Source organism: Eretmochelys imbricata, chromosome 11, assembly GCF_965152235.1.
Source record: "Eretmochelys imbricata isolate rEreImb1 chromosome 11, rEreImb1.hap1, whole genome shotgun sequence".
Lineage (NCBI taxonomy): Eukaryota > Metazoa > Chordata > Testudines > Cheloniidae > Eretmochelys > Eretmochelys imbricata.
This window is the reverse complement of record NC_135582.1, coordinates 65461226-65483809: the sequence shown is the minus strand read 5'-3', so window position 1 is coordinate 65483809 and position 22584 is coordinate 65461226. Positions and strand designations below refer to the sequence as shown.

Genomic DNA, 22584 nt, shown 5'->3' with positions numbered 1-22584 from the left:
GAGAAGTTTTCCCTCTTTTGATATAACTGAGTGATCCTTGACTGACTGAGCGATCTGGCTCCTTGATCCAATAGAAGACCATAGAAGCGTCCAGGCAACAATGAAGACCTCTAGCTAGCTACCACAACTGCCCTGCTTCTCTATTTCCAAGCTCCTAGTACTGACCTGGGCTCTGACTTGCATTTTGACTCCTGATGAACCCCTAAAGCCCCAACATGGCCCCTGATAGCTGGTATTGACCCTCAGCCTGATCCCTGACTCTGTCTCCAGCTCTGACCCTTGGCTTGACTCCTGACTCAAACTCTGGCTTGACCCTCAGCTTGACTCTTGATGCTGATACTGGCTCTGAACCCTGTCTACAGGTCCTGGCTCCCAAGCTTCTGCCACTAGTCCTGCCTACCTTTGCCCAGGATCCTGGCAGAAGTTAATGGGACTATTCCTGTGCTTAAAGTTAACTACGAGGGTGAGTATTTGCAGGACCAGTTAGGTTTAGTGTTGCAAAATTGCTCCCTCATTTTTATTTAATCTTTCCTCAAGCATTGACTTTAATGGACATTTGCAAGCATTTGGCCCATTGCTTTTTAAAATAATATAATGTAGCAAGGGGTATATGTTAAACTATGCATTACAGGAGACCTGAGTTCTATTCTACTATCTGTCACTGCCCTGTTGGGAGATGATGGGAAAGGCACTTCACCACTCTGTGCCTCAATTTCCCCATCTGTAAAATGGGGATAATGACCCTGTCCTCCTTTGTGAAGAATGTTGAGGTCTACTGAGGAAAAGCACTAGTTAAGAGCGAAGGATCAATCATCATCACTGTTAGGATATGTTCAATAACATAATCCGACATTTGCCTAATAACCTGAATGGTTTTAACATCTCCCTAGCAAACATCAAACAGCCCATGTTGATACTGCATGGAACCCAATCTAAAGTCTGTACAGTAGACTCTAAACCAGCAAGCAATTTAAAATATGTAGAGACAATTATACAGAGCAAATGAGGGTTACCCAGCTGGATACTTCAGCATCACGCTATAGAGGTGCCCTTAGGGGTCTGACTTCAACACATGAAAGAAATAAGTCTAATAAGGAAATCCTTTACCTACCCCATTTTAACTGCTTCTCACATCTCCCCAAAATCCATTAATCCCTCTTTCACTTAATTACAGTCACTTCATTAGGACGAAGTAAACATGGTAACAACCGAATAATGAAGGAAACACAGTAACAACCAAATAATGAAGTCAGAGCAGTGAAGCAGTCTTAGTTTTACACAATACATCCAGCCCCACCTCATACTTCGGTTCAGACTCCAGCTGCAACACCAGGTGCCACAGAACGTCCCAGACCATGCAGGGACAGACACTGCACCTGTCAGCGAAACCCGGGTCAGAATCTGGACCAAGAAGTATAAATTCAGACCCACAAAGAACTATCCTGTTGGGGGGAATTTACAGATAAACCAGATTTCAATATAAATCCATTATTCTCTTCATGTGCATTTTCTTACCCTTAGTTGCTAATTACCAAAGCTATTTGTGTTTAAATGAGCATTTTCTCCCTCATTACCCGTCTCTACCTTCTCTTTGATCCTGCTGTTAATATGTGCTGTGTTTCATCAGCATTATTTCTCTGACAGGCTGTCAGACTAATTTTCCCCACACTCAAGGTTCAGAGCTTCAGTTTTGGTTAAGCAACTGAGTTTAGATGCTTATTTAGATGAACCACATGCAAACTTTTCAAGTGAGCAGAACTGTGCTGACAGTCTGATGAGCGGAATCACAATTTGCAACAGTCTATCCAGAATCTGTGCTTTTCAACTACTGTCTGTGTTTTTACCAACACTTTATAGGAAGTAGAAAGGAGCGAGAAGGTAAATGGATCTGTCCATGCCACGAAAAGCCATTCTGAAGATGGACACAGATTGCATTTTCGAGAATGGCTTCCAAGAACAAGTAAACAGCATTATAGGTCTGATTGGCTTTTTTCTTGTTTTTAATGTACCATCAGAAAATGGCCAAGCTACAATAATATCCTTAGAAACCTGCTTCCATTTGCAAAACAACAGTTGAAACAACTCGTTACATATTGAAAAGAGAGTCCGGAAAATATCAAAATAAACCACAGCCATTGCATAGGCTGGGGTTTGCAAAGTTGCTTAAGGGAGTTAGGCAGCCAACTCCCACCAAATTTCAACAAGGCTTCAGTGCATAATTCCCCTAGGCTCATTTGAAAATCTCAATCATGAAGTCCACATCTGTGGAATACAAAAAGAAAAGGAGTACTTGTGGCACCTTAGAGACTAACCAATTTATTTGAGCATGAGCTTTCGTGAGCTACAGCTCACTTCATTGGACTAACACGGCTGTTACTCTGAAATCTGTGGAATACAAACACTATGCCAGTGGCTCTCAAGCTTTTCCATATTGGGACTGAGACCTTTTCCAGACCTCCATCCCGCCAAATCCCTCCCCCATCTAGTCATGACCCTTCTGCAAAATGGACTCCCTCCCCTCTATTTAGTAATATGGGAAGGGCAGGGTGGTTGCGACCTCCCGACACATGTTTGCGACTCCCCGGTTAGGAATCCCTGCACTACATTATTGGCCCAACTCTCACTGCACACACAACTGTCATTTGCATTCCCTACCTCCTTCCTCACGGCCTGCCTGCCTGCCACCCGCCAGCCCCACCTTTGGAAATCATCCAGCATGTAACCACTATACTATAAGGTCTGACCTGAAAGCACTTCAGTTCACTTTAGCTTTAAGCATGTGAGTCGTTCCATGTGCTTCAAGTTAAGCATGTGCCTAAATGCTTGCAGATTTGGGAACTAAGGCTCAGAACTGCAAAAGCAGAAAAATGTGGGCAATAAATGACTGTGCAACAAATTAAATCTGCTTGTAAATATTGCATCATATGTCACCTTTGCAAAATCACTTAATATTTATTTGGCGTTATTGAACAGTCTGCTAGGAACAGCAACGGTGCGCAAAATGGGTCTAAAAGCACCCCAGCCAAATCAGCAAGGGAGATGAATGTTGAGAAGTTTGGTCTGCTTTAGGGGCTTTTTGTTGTTGCTGCTTAGATTTCTTTTCCTTTACCTCGTGTTGGTAGATGTCCAGGATCCTCTCCAATGACAGCTCCTCGAAGTACAGTCTGTCACACTCATCAAAATCTGTGCTCACTGTCTCTGGGTTGCAATTCACCACAGCGGTCTTGTAGCCCAGCTGACGCAGCGTGCGGATGCTGGAGACAGCACACCAATCAAACTCCACGCTGCTGCCTGTCAGGAGGAAGAACAAGAAGAGTAAGAGGGAGAAGAATGCAGTAACAGCAGGGAGTACAGACAAACACTTATGGCAGCCACGCTTAAAGGAAAAGAACAACATCACTTGTCAGGTCAGGCCAAGAAATCTAACTGCCCTTGCATGGTAAGGGTACGAGCCCTTAAATATAGGTTCTCAAGCGTAACATGTGCATTGGCTCAGCTGCTCAGGAAAGACAGGCCTCCATCATGTCTGTCTGACAGCATGCATGCAGGTACACTTGTCCGTCTTAAATGGCCAACTGCTGCTGCTTTCCAATACACGCACTTTGTCTGGAGAGCCTTTAAGCCAAGAGGCATAAGCTAGGAGGTGCCTAACTTCACTGGGCAGTATTAGTTGTGATTTATCATTTATTCCATAAAGTACAGAAGTGCTATAAAGAGGAGGAAAAGCTTATATCTACAAAGATACTGTTTGAAAGAAAAAGCAAAATGATAAGGAGAGTGTGTGTTTGTTTCTTCCCCCCTAGCTCAGTGGTTTGCAACCTTTTTTCCATGTGTGGACCCCTGACAAATTTCTAATGGAGATGCGGACCCCTTTGGAAATCTTAAACGTAGTCTGCAGACCCCCAGGGGTCCACGGACCACAGGGTGAAAAGCACAAGTCTAGAGAGCAGAACACTTTTAGTTTACATGTTGTTTAGTTAACAGACAGTAAGTCTGATTTTCCATTGGCTTGCACCTCATGTAGTCAAATTAGAATGGGAACATTTTACAGCAGGGGTGGGCAAACTTTTTGGGCCGAGGCCCACATCTGGGTATGGAAATTGCATGGCGGGCCATGAATGCTCATGAAATGGGGGTTGGGGTCTGGGAGGGGGTGAGGACTCTGGCTGGGGGTGTGGGCTCTGGGGTGGGGCTGGGGATGAGGGGTAGTGGGTGCAGGAGGGTGCTTCAGGCTGGGACCGAGGGGTTTGGAGGGCAGGAGGGGGATCAGGGCTGGGGCAGGGGGTTGGGGTGCAGAAGGGAGTCAGGGGTGCAGGCTCCGGGCGGCGCTTACCTCAAGCAGCTCCCAGAAGCAGCGGCATGTTCCCTCTGCAGCTCCTATGTGGTGGCGCAGCCAGGCACCTCTGCGCGCTGCCCTGTCCATGGGCACCGTCCTTGCAGCTCCCATTGACAGCAGTTCCTGGCCAATGGGAGCTGCAGGGACGGCGCTTGGGGTGGGGGCAGCGTGCAGAGCCCCTTGGCTGTCCCTACGTTTAGGAGGCGGAGGGGGGACATGCCACCGCTTCCAGGAGCCCCATGGAGCAGGACAAGCCCCTTACCCCGCTCCCCAGTGGGAGCTCGAGGGCCAGATTAAAACATCTGGTGGGCCAGATGTGACCTCTGGGCTGCAGTTTGCCTACCCCTGTTTTACAGCAACTCTGCCCTATAGTGTTAATGACTAAATAAGACGCAGGTCAATGAAGAAGCATGCCTGTGATGTCCAGTGGCTAGTATTATATACATTTCTGAGCTACAATGTGTAAGTGGTTCATCATAAACAGAGAAAGATGTGTCTTCAAATTTAAGGAACATCGTAAGATTGGTATGCTTATGATCTATTCAAAAAGAGCTTGAACTCAACCTGAGTTACACGATTGTTAACTATATGTATGGTTATTTTATATATAATTGTGTTACAAGTTCTGTACGAAATTCAAACAGCACAGAATTGCTCTTTCCACAATATCTAGTAACATACAGGTCACTCACTGATGGACACACAATTAAATTTCCACGTTCCTCTCAAGCTAGAATCTTGAGTGAACTGCATGTTTCATTCATTCATTGTGGGCTGTTGAGTATAGAAAAAAATCCCCAAATTGGTACTGGACCTTTCCAACAGAGGTCACCGAAACGTCATCAGCCATTTTAATTGAATTTCAATTATTCAAGTGTCCTTACATTTACAGGAAGCCCAATTTTGAGACATGAATGTCATTTGTGGTCAGCATTTCAATGTATTGGATTTAAACCCGGAAAATCGCAGAATGTGTGCAAGTATATTGCGGGCACATCCAGGAATTGCCATGTCCAGCTGCAGAGGGCCTGCAGCCAATTAGTAATACTGATAAACACCCGTGAAGAGGTCCACTAGTGTAAGCAGACAGTCAATGTATTTGTGCCAGTTTACATCATATCTTAATTTGGCACCTTATATTTATCAAAATGACAACAAGACAAACAAAAGTTTAGGAGCATGGGCACTGTTTAAAAATACACAATATAACCTAGTCGTTTTTAATTACTCTTGACTTGTGCATGTTGTCACAATTATCTTGCACAGAACAGGTCCACAGTTTCTAAACAGAAAGCTTTTTCCCATCAAAAATGGCCTTTATTTTAAAACAAACTTCCTGTGTAAAATTGTTGGCATTATCAATATTTTGTTTTTTCACAAAATTTTCTGAGAAATGTTTCCCAATATTTTGATACAAAGATGTACTGAAATCATTATCGACAATTCTGGTTTATCTAAAAACCAGCTGTCGAGAAGAAAATGTGGGTTTGGGGAACATTTTTTAATTATCTTTACAAAAGTTTTGATTTGAAATTTCAATTTCAAATATTGTAGAAATGTCTGTGAAAGAAACAGGAGATTGATCCATTTTAAATCAAGAGAAATGGAAACAATTCTGAAATTTTCACAGACACACTCTTCCCATTTTTGACCAGTTCTAGTCCTGCAAATATAAGAATGTAGAGAAATCTAGATGGATCTCACTGAATTACAACTTCTCTTTGATTTTACGAGAGACAGCGTATGAAACTACAAAACTGCCTTCCAAGGATTAGTAAAGAAGAAACTACCACCTCAGTCATTGATTGCACTAGGAAAAGGTATTCAGAAGTGCAAGTAATCAGTCCCTGCATCCCCATGCTTTAAGCTTTCCTTTGCTTTTACTGGAGATGATCATGCTTTTTTCTAAATGACAAAACATAGAGGATCAAGGTCAGGACCATGCTCTTTATCCAAAATAATAACTAGTTCTAGGTGAATACTGCAAAATAGTTTCCTCAAATATTTGCTTGAATTGTTCAACAACATTGCAGCCCTTTTGTGTTTACTTTCTGCTAATATGTTTACTGACAGGAATGCTCATAGATACAGCAAATAAAAGAGAATACTCCTGGAGAATTAATTCTGATTTCATTCATCTGAATATTCACATTGTAAACCTGATTTGAAGAGCTATGATCCTCGAATCAGGGACCTGAAACATACGATGTGACTTGCATGTCCGAACAAAACTAATCAACATAGTCTGAATTTCAGATATTGACGGCTTTCAGCAAACTTCTTGTGAATGACTTATAGACCAAACATTGCACAGCAAATATTTCTGAATAGGGAATAAATGTTAATAATTGCAAGCTGTTCAGGGACAATTCATCAACAGAAGAAGTGGTGAAAATTACCAAGTTACTCACTGCAAGCTATTGGCCCAGCTCAAAGAATTACAAAAAACAAGTATTTTTCTATTATTATCACAGTGGTCTACTGAAACAGCACACTTAATCCTCCAAACAAGAAGGGGCTGAACACAACCATATACTATCATCAGCATAAATAAGGATTTATCAGCTGGCGCACGTGCATTCAAACTATCCTAGGTGTAACAGCAATGAATTTGGATACAAGATACTAAATTCCAAGAGCCTTAATGTTAGCTGCAAATAAGAAATAAAAAACATCTCCATGGAAATCATCGATAGGTGTTATGATCCAGTTACAGCTGAACAATAACAAGAAGGCTCCTTTTTTATTTCCAGAGCATGAAATGAAGTCCCCAAGCAAATGGAAAAGGCAAGCTCTGTATTTGGAATTCACATGCTATATACTGTGTCCTTGCAGGTTTTGTTACCATTGAAAAGAGTATCAAATGAACCACAAGAATTCCCAGGATGGCTTTAGTGTGGAAGGGGGACAGATTTACCTATGTGATACGGTCCACAGCCCAACACCATCATTCCATGGTCATCAAATTTTACATCATTCTCCTAAGGAAGAAGGGAGAGAAGTCATGAGGAGCTATACCCAGCAGCCCTTACTCTGCGTTTATGAGAACAAAACATTTCTAATGCTCAGCCCATATCCAAAAGCAAGGCACCCAGCGCTCGAGTCTGATCTCATTTACTGCAGTGTAAATCAGGCAAAACTCCATTCAAGTCAGTGGAGTTATACCTCAATGGGACGAGGCCCTCAGATTCTGCTGGCCTTAAGTACTATGGTCGATGTGGATCTCTACAGTTTCGGAAGAACAAATGTCAGTCCCATTATTCAGTGTAGGATTCTTTCTTAAATTATAATGATTTGCTGCTAACAACCTGAAAAGGTGACTCACAAGTGCAGGAAGAAGCCCCACAGAAGGCACCATACAACAAAATAACAGTAAGAGACCCTTCCTATCCTGTGGTCAGCCCAGAGCACCTGTGCTTGGCACTTGATGCTACAGCACAAGAGACCCGGGTTTATGTCTGTGCATGGCCTTTCACTCAAGGAAGCCGGCTACAAAGAGGAAATTTGAGGGAGAAGGAAAAAGAGAAAATCCCCTGAGGAGGAGCAAGGGGATAAAGTCTTCAGTGGAAGATGTGGAAGTGAAAAATAAGATAGACAGCTAATGAGGAAAGGGTTATGCCGGTTTGACAGAATGACTTGACATATTCTATTTCTCTGGAAGTATTTACCACACATTGCAGTCACAGTTCAGACTACTAGGGAGCTAACGTTTCCTTTGCTATTTTCCTAACAGTTACATGACCGAGTAAAGCTAGGGTAGCTATGAATAGCCCATAGTTTTCATAAAGATTTCCATCATGCAGGATATTCAGTGGCCAATGGATTGGTGGGCCTAATTTCTCAGGGATGGGTTGTCTGCAGCGTTCCCTCTAATTTTTGACAGGCCGTGTGCCCAAAAAATTTCTTCTGTGCCAATTTTTGACAGGCCATGTGCACAAAAAATGTCTTCTGTGCAAAATTTTTGTGCTTCAGTGCAAATTTTTGTGCACGCCCTGTTTCGCTGTGTGCGCAGGGTTTAGGATCTGTGTGCACACGCGAACAGCTTAGAGGGAACAGTGGTTGTCTGCATCACAAAACAGCCAGCGACAAGGATCCTGATGGCCCCCTGATTGGCAGATTCAGCAGAGAAGCCAAAGATTGAATAGCCCCTGGATAATAAGATATGGATCCACTCCCCCACAGCGGGTCTAAGGACTGAGGCACATTGGTGGGGCGTTGTGGGGAAGCTGTCACTGTTGGAGTGCACGCTATGCCCATTCTGCAGTGAGAGCGCTCAAGTGCTGTCAGTAGAGGACCTTCCAATTAATGCACCGAGTAAATGTTTAGGAAGAAGAATGTTCCAGCCCTGCTCAAATGGGACTATGCATAATGCCATCTGAAACAGTTACCAGCTATAGAAAATGAGAATTAACTGACAGGTCTCTAGAGAATCTAACCATGGAAGAAGGAGAGACATTAGAATATGCTGAGGCTATACTGTAGCATTTGACACCACCTACCTCCCCGTTGTATGTGACATAGAGGTAGTTCGTTACTGCAGGGTATTCTGCTGCCAGTGTGTCAATCTGTAAAGGGGGAACATTATGAATCAACAGGTGCAAGATTTTTTTTCTTTTGTTTCCCATTTTGCATTTCTATCCAGCCACTCGCTTGCTGCTTTCCAGCCACTCCCTCGCAGAAAGAGAAGGTAAATTAGCAGTTCTGATGCCCTTCTTTCACTGTCTGACTTCCTTCCCTTGTGTCCCTAGCTTTCAAGTCAATCCTCTCCTCCACATGAGACTCCTTTGTTTCCCTCTCACACTGCTCCCTCCACACGCCAGCTTTCCCTCCCACACTGCCTATGCATGCACGCTGCCAAGCTCCTTTAGGGAAAGGCATCGTGGTCCAGAGACATTTTCCATGGTAAATCCATCCTCTTGTCCCTCTGCACTCCCCTCTCCTTCTAACTATCTTTACTTCTCCTCCATGGGTGAATCTTGTGCTGCCATCTGTTTCATTAGCACAGAATGAAGCTAAATGCAGGTTAAGTGGAACACTTTATTAAACCCTGCGCATTGCATCCAGCCTAACTCCTCTTCCTGTTCCACTGATGTCCTGTCGACAACAGCCCCCCACAGAACATCGGCCCACTGCCTCCAGTTCCACTTATCCTGACGCACCCTCCACTACCGTAGTTCTTCTCCAACTTTGAGGCTCCACTGCACTCTAACTGCCCTCACCAAGTTCACCAGGGACCTTGGGGTGCTTTTCTGTTCTTATTGCTGATCTGCCGGCTGCCTCTGAAAGAATTAGTCACTCTCACTTCCACAGTGAGCACAAACACTCTGTTCTTGAGGATCATCATGACTACGGATGGTAGAAATATTCACTAGCAGTTGTTATAATGTAGCCCCTCCCTTGGTTAGTTTCTTCCAGTGTATTTTTTGCATGTAGATATTCACCAGACAGCCTGGAGGAATAATTTTCAGACTGTGGGTGGTTCACAAACTATTTCCATCAACTGTTTCCCTCTCGTTCTACATAGCATACGGTTGACGATCCATAAGTCATGTGCTGTTGTTACAGCTACCAGAATGGATAGCTGAAACAAGGAGCATAATGAACAGGGAATACCAATAAAGCACTGCCGGGATGAATTTTACATGCTAAAACTCAAGAAATTTTCTAGATTATTAAATATTTTCATGAATACCCATCGGCTGCCCAAACACTAGTGAGGAATGAATAATATGACTGTATGTTATTAGCACCATATAAGTGTCTGCCATTCATTACTATTATTATGGAATGTATTTGCAAGACTTGGCAAGTTTGCCTAGACCAGGTGAGGACAAGAAAGGAAAACACCAGCTGGGGAGCAAAAGGATATTTGGCATCTGGATTTGGGCCTACGGATGCAGATGGGCCCTCCAAGCACTTTCAAGAACATTCAATGATTTTTTTTCTAAGGACAAAAACCAGCTGCTAGCACTTGAGTATCAGCATCCCTTAAACGAAAGGCGAAATGACAATGGAACACCTATGGAGCACTTATGACATCGTCATGAATACCAGATGAACTCATTATGTTCAGTGCTATCACAATGAATACCAAACGAACCCTTAATGATGGGACACTTAAAATAAAGCATTTCCCTCTAAAAAGTTACTACCAAGAGCAAACAAGCTAGCTATACTTTTCACGGTCACAAGGCGGTGGGTTAGCAGTGGTGCTTTCAGCCTTTCGCATTTTACTGCAGCTATAGGGCAAGGTTTCAACCCAGGCCACTCAAAAGAAGTGTCTCTCTCTTTGGGGGCTGAGAAAGGAATTGTATTCTCACTTTCCTTCCACTGTTGCCAGCTGCTGCATTAAGGGCTGCAGAACAGAACCAAGAGCTGGGGGAGAATAAGATAGAAAGGTAAAATCTTGACTCCATTAAAGTCAATGCCAAAACTCCTCTTGACTTCAGTGGAGCTTGCTTTCCTATATTGTTCCTACCAGCCTATTAACCTCATGTCTCCTCCATCATCACAGGTCCCCAGACCCCCAACCCAACGGCAGTGTTGCCAAAGCAGACATGCTTCATACTGTACCTGTTTCACTGAAGGCTTTATGTTCTTCTTCAGCCTCAGCTCCCGGGTCTGGGCCTCAGTCACTCCAAGGCATTTCCCAATCTGCTTATCTGAGAAGCCGATCTGTTTGGCCCTCCTCATTGTTTCTTCTGGAATTGACTCACTGGGATTAAATATAAGACACACACAGTCCTTTACGGTAACAGATGAGCATGTGTGAATCTGTGTCTGCCATGTGGTACCCAGAGATGGCCGCTGCTGGACCATGTGTGTTTACAGGGAAGACGGAGGAGAAGAGATGGGCTCAGCTAACACTAAGCCATCAAATCCTTGTCTTACACACAAGAGACTACCTCTGTATGTCCCCTGCAGACAACTACTCGATAAAGCACATATGCACATCTGGGCGGCTGGGATTCAAACCCTTTTCTTTCAGCAGCAAAAGCACCATTCTGAACTAAAGGACAGCTCCCCTAGCTAATAACCCCATCCCCTCAGCCGGCAAGCCACTAGAGGGCCACATCACACTCATACACACAAAGCCAGTCCAGCACAATATTAACGGAACAGATATCTCACAGGTGCCTGTTCCCCATCTTCAGGTTCAGGGTATCCAAAATCTCCCACCCACACCCGATTCTACCACCAACTTCACTCTGGTTTGTCTTTTTTTCTCCCACTGTAAATTTAAAAACATAGGAATTGCCAGACTGAATCAGACCCAAAGTCTGTCTAGCCCAGAGTCCTGTCTCTGACAGTGGTCAGCACCAGATGATCGAGAAGAACGTGCAAACACCTTGAAGGAGGTAGTTATGGTATAACCTACTCACCAATGGAATTTTCTCCTAACCCATCAGTCCACGGTTGATTTATACCCTGAAGCATGATAGTCTATATACCTTTAAACAATCACTCATCCTAGATATATAAAATGGCGAGTCCTTAGCTAAACATTTAGCCTCCATGCTATCAAGTGATGACGAGTTCCACAGGCTAATATGCCGAGGTAAACATTTTCTTCTGTCAATTTCAAATGTGTTCCTTTTCACTGAACTTCTCTTCCTTCTTGCATTAAGAAAGATGATAAACAGGCACACCCGATTTACCTTCTGTATCCCATTCATTATTTCATATTTAATTTCAACAAGATTTCTCAGCATCCCCTAGGTTTAATTCTTCTCTCTCCTTTTTTGCTCTTTTCAAACATCACATATTTTGGTACCTTTTCAAACATCACATATTTTGGTACCCCTATGCTCTGGCCACCTCTGCACATCCCCAGCTGAACTGCATGTGTCTTGCCAGCTCTCTTTTTTCATTTTTAATCTCCATTCCCATTTTTCTCCCTCCTCTATCAGCTTATGTTTCTTTCTTTGCCTCTATCTGTTGCTGTGGTAAAGCTTCTATTCTCTCTCTGGTTTCTAAGCTACCTTTTCTAAGCTAAGCTTTTGCAAACCATAAAAAAGCCTACATACTTTTATCAGCACTTCTGTTTCCATATTCATTGCCAAGAGCATCCTTGCTTGCCCAATAAATCAATATTTTATATGCAAGCAAGCACTGAATCAGGAAAGAGGAAATGATTAACAAATAAGCTATTTTCCTAAATCAGAGCTTTTGAATTATTGTCCTTGGCTTTGTAGTATTTTTAAATAAATATCACTGTGTTATCTGAGGGGGAAGAGAGGCGGGAAGTCTCATTTACTGGAATGCTTCCGAAAGCAGAAAGGCATTGGACTGGATTTGTCACTCACACCGGTTTAAATAACAAGCTGCTCAATTCACTCCATTGGAGTCTGACTGATAAAAAACAGGTGCAAGTCACAGGAGAGTCAAAGCCCATGGTTTGGATTCTAATCCCTGATCAGACACTTAAGTATTTCAATGAGAGTTTGGCACCTATGTGCCTTGAAAGATCTGGGCCTTACGCCATTTGTTACTTGCCCAAAGCCACATCTCACTTCCTCAGTTTCCCCATCTGCAATGTGGTGATAATATGACATACCTGTCTCATAAGGGAGTTGGGATTCGCTAGTTAATATTTGCATAGCTTTAAAGATGAAATGTGTGGTATAAATGCTACACATTAGAGTTACAGTGAGAAATTCATTCCATAGTGAAAGTAGAGCTTGGGGGCTCTGTCTTGCTGGCAGAGGGCCGAGCACGGGAATACCACCTTATATCCTTCAAAGTCTGCTAATACTCCTCTCCTTATTTCTCACTGTAGAACACTATTGTTTCCTAGTGTCGAGAGAGACAGGGCCTGATCCAACACCCACTGATGTTAATGGAAAGACTCCCATTGACTTTACTGGGTTTGGATTTGGTCCCATATGCATAGAAAATTCCCAGGGAATGACCCACCACTGCTGCATCTCAATGGATTTATTAAGGTCCAATTTCCCCTAGATTATCTTCCCTCTCCAGTGCAATACTCATTGGTTCACTTTGGGCTAGTTCCATTTCCTAAGCATCCCCATTGCTTTCAGCGGAAGGGCAGGCCATACAGCAAGATCTGCATATGGCACTGCTGGATTCAGGCTTAAGACCCATTTGTGTGTATGCAAACAGAAATTCTTGGGGCAGTAGCTTAATATTTCATGTGCCCATGAAGTCGCACAGACACGCAAGGCTGTAATGCTTTCCCAGAAGGGAAGAGGGCCAAAAACGTCTGTCTCTTCTCTGGCAAAACAGACGCCCAGCCTCACTAGCAATTAGCGAGGACACATCTGAGTTTGATTCATCGCTTAGATTCTGTGTTACCTAAGTATGAGTGAGTGGACCTGACCCCAAGAAAATGAGCTGGTTGCTGCATGCTCTCTCTGCTGTCTCCAGAAGACACGGGGCGGGCTGCCATTTGATTACTGACAGAGAAAGAAAATTGCCTTCATTTGCAGCTTGCTTCAATTCAGCTTTTTTTATATCTCATCATAATGATACCCCCCCCCAAAAAAAATAAACAAGCCTGTAAATCTGAAGACATGACTCATTAGCCCTGGGCTAGTGACTTAGACAAGGGTTGAACTCTTATTCGTCAAACAAGAAGATGACTAATTTTGCGCGGGATGACATGAGTGACTAGCTAATTTGCCGTACCTGTGGGGAATGAGATAGTATCTTTTCTTATCATCTTTAGAACCCCATTTTGGGGTGCTCTGAAGAGATATCACTTCCGGGGGACTAGCGATGAAAAGGGATTTCAGTGTAGTTAATAAGCAAGATGCCATGAGAGCCTCATATCAGACAGTGTTCAACAAGGCAAAATGAATGTCGTGTTTTCTCACGTCTTCATGCCTTACTGAGTATACGTAGTATACAAAGGAGAGTATGTATAGTAAGTGGATACAGAGAGAGATGGGTGGTATCCTCACACCATTCAGGTTAATAGACGTTTTATCACTGACTTCATTGGGGCCAAAATTTTACCCTAAAAGTGGGCATGTGCTAATACCCTGAGTTAAAACACCCTCCCCCCCACAAATATTGGGAGGTGGTTGAAATCTGGGTCCAGATGAGAACTTTGCAAACAGCCCCTAAGCCAGATTCTGTCACACCAGCTGAGGATCTAGCCCACCGTCTTTAAAATGGGTTGAACTAGACCAGGGGTCGGCAGCCATTCAGAAGTGGTGTGCCGAGTCTTCATTTACTCACTCTAATTTAAGGTTTCACGTGCCAGTAATGCATTGTAACATTTTTAGAAGGTCTCTTTCTGTAAGTCTATAATATATAACTAAACTATTGTTGTATGTAAAGTAAATAAGGTTTTTAAAATGTTTAGGAAACTTCATTTAAAATTAAATTAAAATGCAGAGCCCCCCCCGGCCTTTGGCCAGGACCCGGGCAGTGTGAGTACCACTGAAAATCAGCTCGTGTGCCACCTTTGCCACGTGTGCCATAGGTTGCCTACCCCTGAACTAGACCCTGAATCCAAACTGCTCTGAACTTTAGGTGTTTGGAAACCCAGATCTGAATCCACATTGTGACAGAAAGATACAGTTATGTTTAGATAGATTATGTTTTAATAAAAATAAAGCTTAGCACTTATAAATGAAATTACATTTGAGGATTTCAAAGAGCTTGGCAAAGATGGGTTCGTCATATCATACCCATATAACAGATGGTGACACTGAGGCACAGCCAGATTAAGGATGTGGTTTTCCAAAGTGCTCAACATTCACCTTACTCTCCTCCCAGTCCCTCACTGGGAAACTCTAGCCTACAGTCTCTCCAATCACTGACTGAAGTCAATGGGGGCAGAGTTAGGCCAATGCTGAGCACTTTGGAAAACCCCAAGTGATTTGGAGAAGATGCTAGAGTGAGTTAAAACCAGGAGAAGATAGAAAATGCAGGTCGGTTGCTGACTCCCCATCTGGTCACCCACCAATGGGACTTCCTGGCCTCCCTTTTTACCTGGAGGTTTTCCTTATTCCATAGATCAAGGGCAAAAAAATCTTCCAAAGATTAAACCTCACCATTTTGTAACCAAGCCTGAAACAACAACAGATAAAGTGGCAGCGATTCTAGACTTTTATAACATTCTCTTTCCCAGTATTATCTTTCACCAAATGACAGTTTGAAGTTTTAGAGCTTCATAGCAGACAATCAGACTTTTTACACACTGCCATAATCATTTAATAGTTACACAGCGCAGCTCTCTTCCCACAAACCTAAATCTCCTGTGTATTTTGCAGTTTATAAACTATATAAGCCTTTGTCCACTCTCTCTCTCTCGCTCGCTCTCTTTTCAGCTTCCAGTGTGAATTTTCTGTTGTTGTTTTTGTTTAAAATTCTACCCTGTCATCTTTGAAAAGCCATCCACTCACGCTTCGTCTTCAATAATAAATGATAAAAGGAAATGGAATAAATTCCCCTTAATGGGAAATTTTCACCTGGCACAGAGAAACTGGGGAAATCTATTAACTGACTCTAGCAACGCTTGCAGAATTGCAATTACCCAGGGAGCCTGCATGCTTCAGTACGATCCTCTCTTACACTTGACCAGCTTTCGTCTGATCCGCCATCCCAAAAGTAATGCTAAACAAACGTGTCTTGAGAAAGCACTAGCTCTAATGCGAAAATGAGCCATGCAGTTATTGGAGGCAGAGCTTTGGAAATGGGATGAGTATCAAGGGTAGAATACATGTAAAATTCCAAACTTGGACCCTGTGTCAGGGAAGCAGAGAAGGTTTAAGTCCATCCCCATACAAGATAGCACCTTTGGGACTTAATCACATGGTTAAATTTTGCCCTAAAAAAGGAATGCAGTCCTGAATTGGGGCCTGAGTCACTAGCTAACATGAACACTGGGCTTGACAGGGTTAGCAGTCCTGCTGCTTGATTTTAGACTGGCATACTGGGCAAAAGGCATATTCCCGACTGCCCTCCCTCGCCGTTCTTCCAAGGTTCAGATCTGTTTCCTTGATTGTTTGACATTTCACAAGATTTAGAATAAGCTGTAATTACAAGCATGAGATCAGTATAAAAATTGTTTGTCTCCTTGCCTCTTCCTTCAAATAACTTCAAAAGTTACTTATTTTCCTCCCAAGAAAAGCACGAGATGATGGACAAAATGTCAGGAACATTTAGGGAGGCGGGAGACATAAACCAACAAATCTCACTCTCTCAATTGTCTCTCTCTGGATCTACATCTTTAAGGCTCAGCACCCAGGCCCAGTAAATCTCACTGATTTAAGTAATGTGAACCTCCCATTATTTCCTTAGACCTAGATGGTTCACATCTAGGATGAAGTTGATGAGCTGCAGGAGCAATGCAGGCAAATACACAGCAAAGAAATGGATTGCAGTCACTATTTCAAACGCCATCTTCTTCCCCAGGTAAGGGATGGACTGATACATACCGATGGACTGATACAATATGGATTATTCTATACATAGCATGCAGACACTAGTGTGTCGAGATGGGGATTCACATCCAAGTGATACAAGTATTCAGGGCTTTGGAGGAAAGTGTGAACCACAAATTTATTTACGACGCCTTTGTAACACAAATTAAATCTCTCTCCCATGACATCCAGCGCAAAGCACGACTGTTAGGTCTGCTGAATCAGTGTACATCATGCAGCCTATACTCATCTCACTTACCGAGTCAAACATTTGCCCCACTGGCTTCCATCCCTGCAGATGCAGTCGGAGAGGAAAGGGGCATACTCGGGCCTTCATACATTCTTTCTAAATAGTTCTGTTGGGGCCAGATCTTCAGCTGATATAAATCAGTGCAGAGTCCTTGAACTTCAGTGAAGCTACTCCAATACACACCAGTGAGGGTGTGACCTATGACCTCTCACCTGTCTAGCTAGGGAACAGGTTAGCCACATGTCTGCAAACTGCAGACAAATTTCATATCTGAAGAGGCCACAAAAATCCATTTTATGACACCTACTTAGAATGAATATGGTTTATTGACGGCCCTTTGATCTCTTTCCTTTGCACTGCCTCAGATTCTGAATGCTGGAGCTAAACTTTAATTTCAGCTGCTGTATTTTGCAGATACTTCTCTGCAGTGTGTTTGGAAATCAAGTCAGGCTTCCAGAAAGCCATTTTCAAAACACACCATTTGCAGTCCCAAGGACATTAGCCTGGGAAAGGGAGTCTCAATAAATAATTTTCTGTTGACTTCTAGAAGCCACTGAGCAGAGTCTTGTTAAAAATGCTTCTCTGGGGCTGGCCCTCTCTGCTGCCCAGTGTGTGCTATTCTGTGTCTGATTACAAGCTACAAGATCTACATTCAGAATCACACTTGCCCACTCTGTGTATGAGAAGATCTGTGTCATAGAAGGTCACATTTGCTAATTCTCACTCGTGAGAGCATGCAGATGTCCAGTGACAAATCCTAAATATCCCCAGCATCTCAGTACAAGTCATTGATCAGCATATTATCAAACGCAAGTCATTGATCAGCATATTATCAAACTTGTGTCATCACGGTCTGCTGGCATTAATAGCACAGCTGTACCTTTCCAAGTAAAATTAATCAAAGAGAAAGAATGACCTGGCGATGAGAGCACAGATCTGGGTTTAATTCTTTGCTCTGACACAGACTCCTCGTGTGACCTTGGGCACATCACTTAATCACTTTGGGCCATCGTTCCTCATCTGTAAAACAGGGATCACAATACTCCCTCTCCCACCTTTTGTCATCCTGGACCATTTAGCTGTAAGCTCTGCACAGGGCAAGATTTCTTACTATATGTATGTACAGCAACTAGCATCTTTTCACAGATTCTGTGGCTGGATGGGACCAATGCAATCATCTCGTCTGACCTCCTGTATAACACAGGCCGTAGAACTTACCTGAATTCATTCCTGTTTCAACTTAGTGAGGCCCAAGGAGACTCTACTGGAATACCAATATTATAATAAACTGCTATCGGAAATAAGGACCTAGAAAATACACCAGCTCCTGTAAGAACCTGTGTGGCATGGCTCACCCCGGCACAACACACCCCTTCTCTGTTCCAACACCGCACAGAATGCCATTGTCACTTCCATGCGAAACTTCACGACCCCGACATTTCAAATGAAAAAAGGGGATGCGGAAGGTCACATTTCAAACCGACGATATCAGCGCCATGAAATTCCTCAGTGCCACGAAACCACCCACAATGAAATGGGGAACAGTTCCAAGGAAACTGCCATGAGAAAATCGTCACCTCTTTCTACTTATTAATAACTCAGACACAGCAGTTGATTTAAACAGGTGGTTGCTGACCTACCAGTGTCCCTTTGAAAGTCTTTTACGGTTCTGAAAAAAAATTTCATCGGACAATAAAAGTAATCCTGTTGGTATTGACAGAGAGCCAGATCCTTGGCAGGTGTAAATCCGCGCCACTCCTGAAGCAACTCGGATATGCACCAGCTGAGAATGTGACTCAGGATGTGATGGGTCTGATTTTCAAATCCGCCCCCTCCCCCCATTTTGGGCTCACAAGTAATGTTGAGTACAATTAATTGCAGGCACTGATCAAGCAGCTAGGTAACCAGAATGGGATTTTCAGAGGAGTTTAAATAATTTAGAAGCCTGAGTCCTGTTGACTTTCAAAGGGCCTTGTGCTCCCACGTCCTTTAAGTGCTTTTGAAAATTTTCACCCTGAGCTGTCATCATATCTACAGTTAATAGCATTTGGCGTACGCTGTTCCTACTAAATGGAGCCTATAGTAACATGGACAGAGCAACAGGAGAGCAAAGTATTGTTACAAACATACACAGTTGGATTTTTCCAACGGCCTGCCCTGTAAACTCAACATGGGCTTTGGAAACCAAGCTGTGTGCTCTCCATTTCTCATATTGTAACCACTCAGAACAATTCCATGACTGGGTTCACGATATAAATGCTCTACCAAAGATGATAACCTTTTCTGGCTCCGTAATGACACACAGTAAGCGATCATTTACAACAAATCACTAAGTTATTGTTGATTAGTTGTACCACAGAGGCACCTAGAAGACCCAACAGACATAAAGGCCCTGTACAGACCCAACTCCTGCATGTCTTCAGCATAATGCACCAGGATAGACTCTTTTTACATGTTGCTTTCTTTGGTTTCGCTCTCCCACCTCCCCAGTTCCTTGGGAGTGTTTGATTAGATTCACCAAGGGCAAGTCATGCCTGACTAACCTAATTGCCTTCTATGATGAGATAACTGGCTATGTGGATGAGGGGAAAGCAGTGGAAGTGTTATTCCTTGACTTTAGCAAACCATTTGATATGGTCTCCCACAGTATTCTTGCCAGGAAGTTAAAGAAGCATGGACTGGATGAATGGACTATAAGGTGGATAGAAAGCTGGCTAGATCATCGGGCTCAACGGGTAGTGATCAATGGCTCCATGTCTGGTTGGCAGCCGGTATCAAATGGAGAGCCCCAAGGGTCGGTCCTGGGGCCGGTTTTGTTCAATATTTTCATTAATGATCTGGAGGATGGCGTGGACTGCACCCTCAGCAAGTTTGCAGATGACACTAAACTGGGAGGGGTGGTAGATATGCTGGAGGGTAGGGATAGGATACAGAGGGACCTAGACAAATTAGAGGATTGAGCCAAAATAAATCCAATGAGGTTCAACAAGGACAAGTGCAGAGTCCTACACTTAGGATGGAAGAATCCCATGCACTGCTACAGACTAGGGACCTAGTGGCTAGGTAGCAGTTGGGCAGAAAAGGACCTAGGGGTTACAGTGGATGAGAAGCTGGATATGAGTCAACAGTGTACCCTTGTTGCCAGGAAGGCTAATGGCATTTTGGGCTGTATAAGTAGGAGCATTGCCAGCAGATCGAGGGACGTGATCATTCCCCTCTATTCAGCATTGATGAGGCCTCATCTGGAGTACTGTGTCCAGTTTTGGGCCCCACGCTACAAGAAGGATGTGGAAAAATTGGAAAGAGTTCAGCAGAGGGCAATAAAAATTATTAGGGGGCGAGAGCACATGACTTATGAGGAGAGGCTGAGGGAACTAGAATTATTTAGTCTGCAGAAGAGAAGAATCAGGGGGGATTTCATAGCTGCTTTCAGGTGGGTTCCAAACTGGGTTCCAAAAGTGGGTTCCAAAGAGGATGGATCTAAACTGTTCTCAGTGGTATCAGATGACAGAACAAGGAGTAATGGTCTCACCTGGGAGAGGTTTACATTGGATATTAGGAAAATCTTTTTCACTAGGAGGGTGGTGAAGCACTGGAATGGATTACCTAGGGAGGTGGTGGAATCTCCTTCCATAGAGGTTTTTAAGGTCAGGCTTGACAAAGCCCTGGCTGGGATGATTTAGTTGGGGATTGGTCCTGCTTTGAGCAGGGGGTTGGACTAGATGACCTCCTGAGGTCCCTTCCAACCCTGATATTCTACGATTCTATGCACATTGGCCCTCATCCTCTGCTGATATAAATCAACTTAGATGTACTGAAGTCAGTGAAGCTGTGCTAATGGACACCATGGAGAATCTAGCCCATCAGGACTGATACAAAGCTTTTAAACTGCACTGATCCATTACCAATTCCGTGTATTGCTTCCCTTTTATGGCAAGAAGTGTGAGGTCATGGACTGATGTGGGACTTGCAGGAGCAGGCCAGTCATGTACTTTGCAGCTCAGTTGTTGGCTGTATGGCTAATAATGTAGCAGTGTAATGGCAATGCTGCACGACACCTACAGTAGAAACAGGGCAGGGGAAGGGCAGATGCTTAGAGGACTGGGAAGAAGTGTGCCAGGGAAACAAAGGAGGCAAATGGAGACATAATGGCAGTGGCAGATCAGGTGAGAGCACCCGTGCAGGGCGGAGACAGGAGGGTAATGAGGGAGACAGAGTGTAAGGTGCACGTGGACAGGGCACAGTAGACAGGATGGTGGGGGCACTGGCTGTTGGGTGGGGATGGGGACACACAGCAGCAAACACCCAATTCCTTTCCTTTTCCTGCTCTCCCCCTTGGTTTTTGTGCGTGGTGGTTCAGCCTGTGAACCCCTGAAAACATTGGGTAGGCAGCACTCCCTCTGCCTGCCCTCAACCAGCCCCTCCGCTGTGGATTCTTCTCAAGCCAAGCCAACCGTGCAAGCCTTATGGGAAGCCAGGGGCATAATACGAGAAATAAGGAAGGGGAAGAGTGGTGCCCAGACACTGTACCTCGGCAACAGAAGTGCAACATGAAGAGACCTGTATTACCCAGCTGAGCCCCGGGCTAGCTAGGTATTGAGTCGGCGACATATGCTGCTGCTATGCAGCTAAAGCAACAGATAAGCAAACTGAGTTCCAAAGGGGAATGCTGCTTAACCTAATGGAGCGGCACTCAGGCTAACCCCTGCCTCCCTTTCTTTGCCATACTACAGAGCGCTGCAACTTCCTCGGTCACGTGACTCACGTTTCTATCCTCCCCACCTGGAAAGGGGTTTCTTGCTTCTCAAAAGCTAGCCGTGCTCAGTTATTCTGCCATATCTAGCACGATACAATCCATTATTTCACCATCCTTGGGTATGTATCCTCTCAATATATTCCCTGTCTCTGTGTGCATGTAAATATAGGGCCACGTCCTCAGCCCCACTGCACCACTTGGCGAGCCGATGGAGCTGGACGCCTGAGGATTTCCCCAACAAGAGGGAATCTCTACGGTATCTTCCCCTTGCAGACCTTGGTGTATGAAGCATGGCTGGTGGCGGGGGAAGAGGGCATAGACAGATGACTGCTATGCTCTGGCAACTACTGGCTGGTGGAACAGCCATTTGGTGGCTAACAGCTGGCATGAGATTGCTCTAACTTGCACTGATTGGGGGAAGCAGGGGAGCTGAACCTGTCCTTGGCTGGCCCAAGGAAGCTCAAAGATGACATAAAACTGCCTTTACCCTTCTCTTAGGTCCTGCGTTGAGTTCATCTCACTCAGACGTGAGGCCTAGGGTTATACGATATAGCAATATATTTGTGTATAAAACACTCACCTCCCTTTCTGTGTGACTTTAGAAACATGCAGATCACAGGCTGTCCAGAGCCACAAAGTTTGGCTGTGAATCCATGTCTAAGGTTCAGTGGATAGAGCGCTGGATTGTGACTCATTCTATTCCTGGCTCTGCCATTGCCTTGCTGCGTGACCTTGGGCAAGTCACTCCACTGCTCTGTGCCTCCGTTGCCCCTGACATCTGTACAATGGGGATAATAATACTGCCCTCCTTTGTAAGGTGTTTGAGACCTACTGCTGGAAAGCACGA

At 44.1% G+C, this 22584-nt stretch overlaps 1 protein-coding gene across 1 annotated transcript in view; it reads right to left on the bottom strand.

Moving 5' to 3' along the window:
* Positions 1-22584, bottom strand: part of CPS1 (carbamoyl-phosphate synthase 1) — a 123907-nt gene that overhangs the window by 34587 nt on the left and 66736 nt on the right. Inside the window, exons 22-25 of the mRNA XM_077829747.1 lie at positions 10910-11051; positions 8836-8901; positions 7254-7317; positions 3110-3291 (exon numbers count right to left, since the gene is read on the bottom strand). Of these exons, the coding sequence (XP_077685873.1) occupies positions 3110-3291; positions 7254-7317; positions 8836-8901; positions 10910-11051 (454 nt within the window). The remainder of the gene's footprint in view (positions 1-3109; positions 3292-7253; positions 7318-8835; positions 8902-10909; positions 11052-22584) is intronic.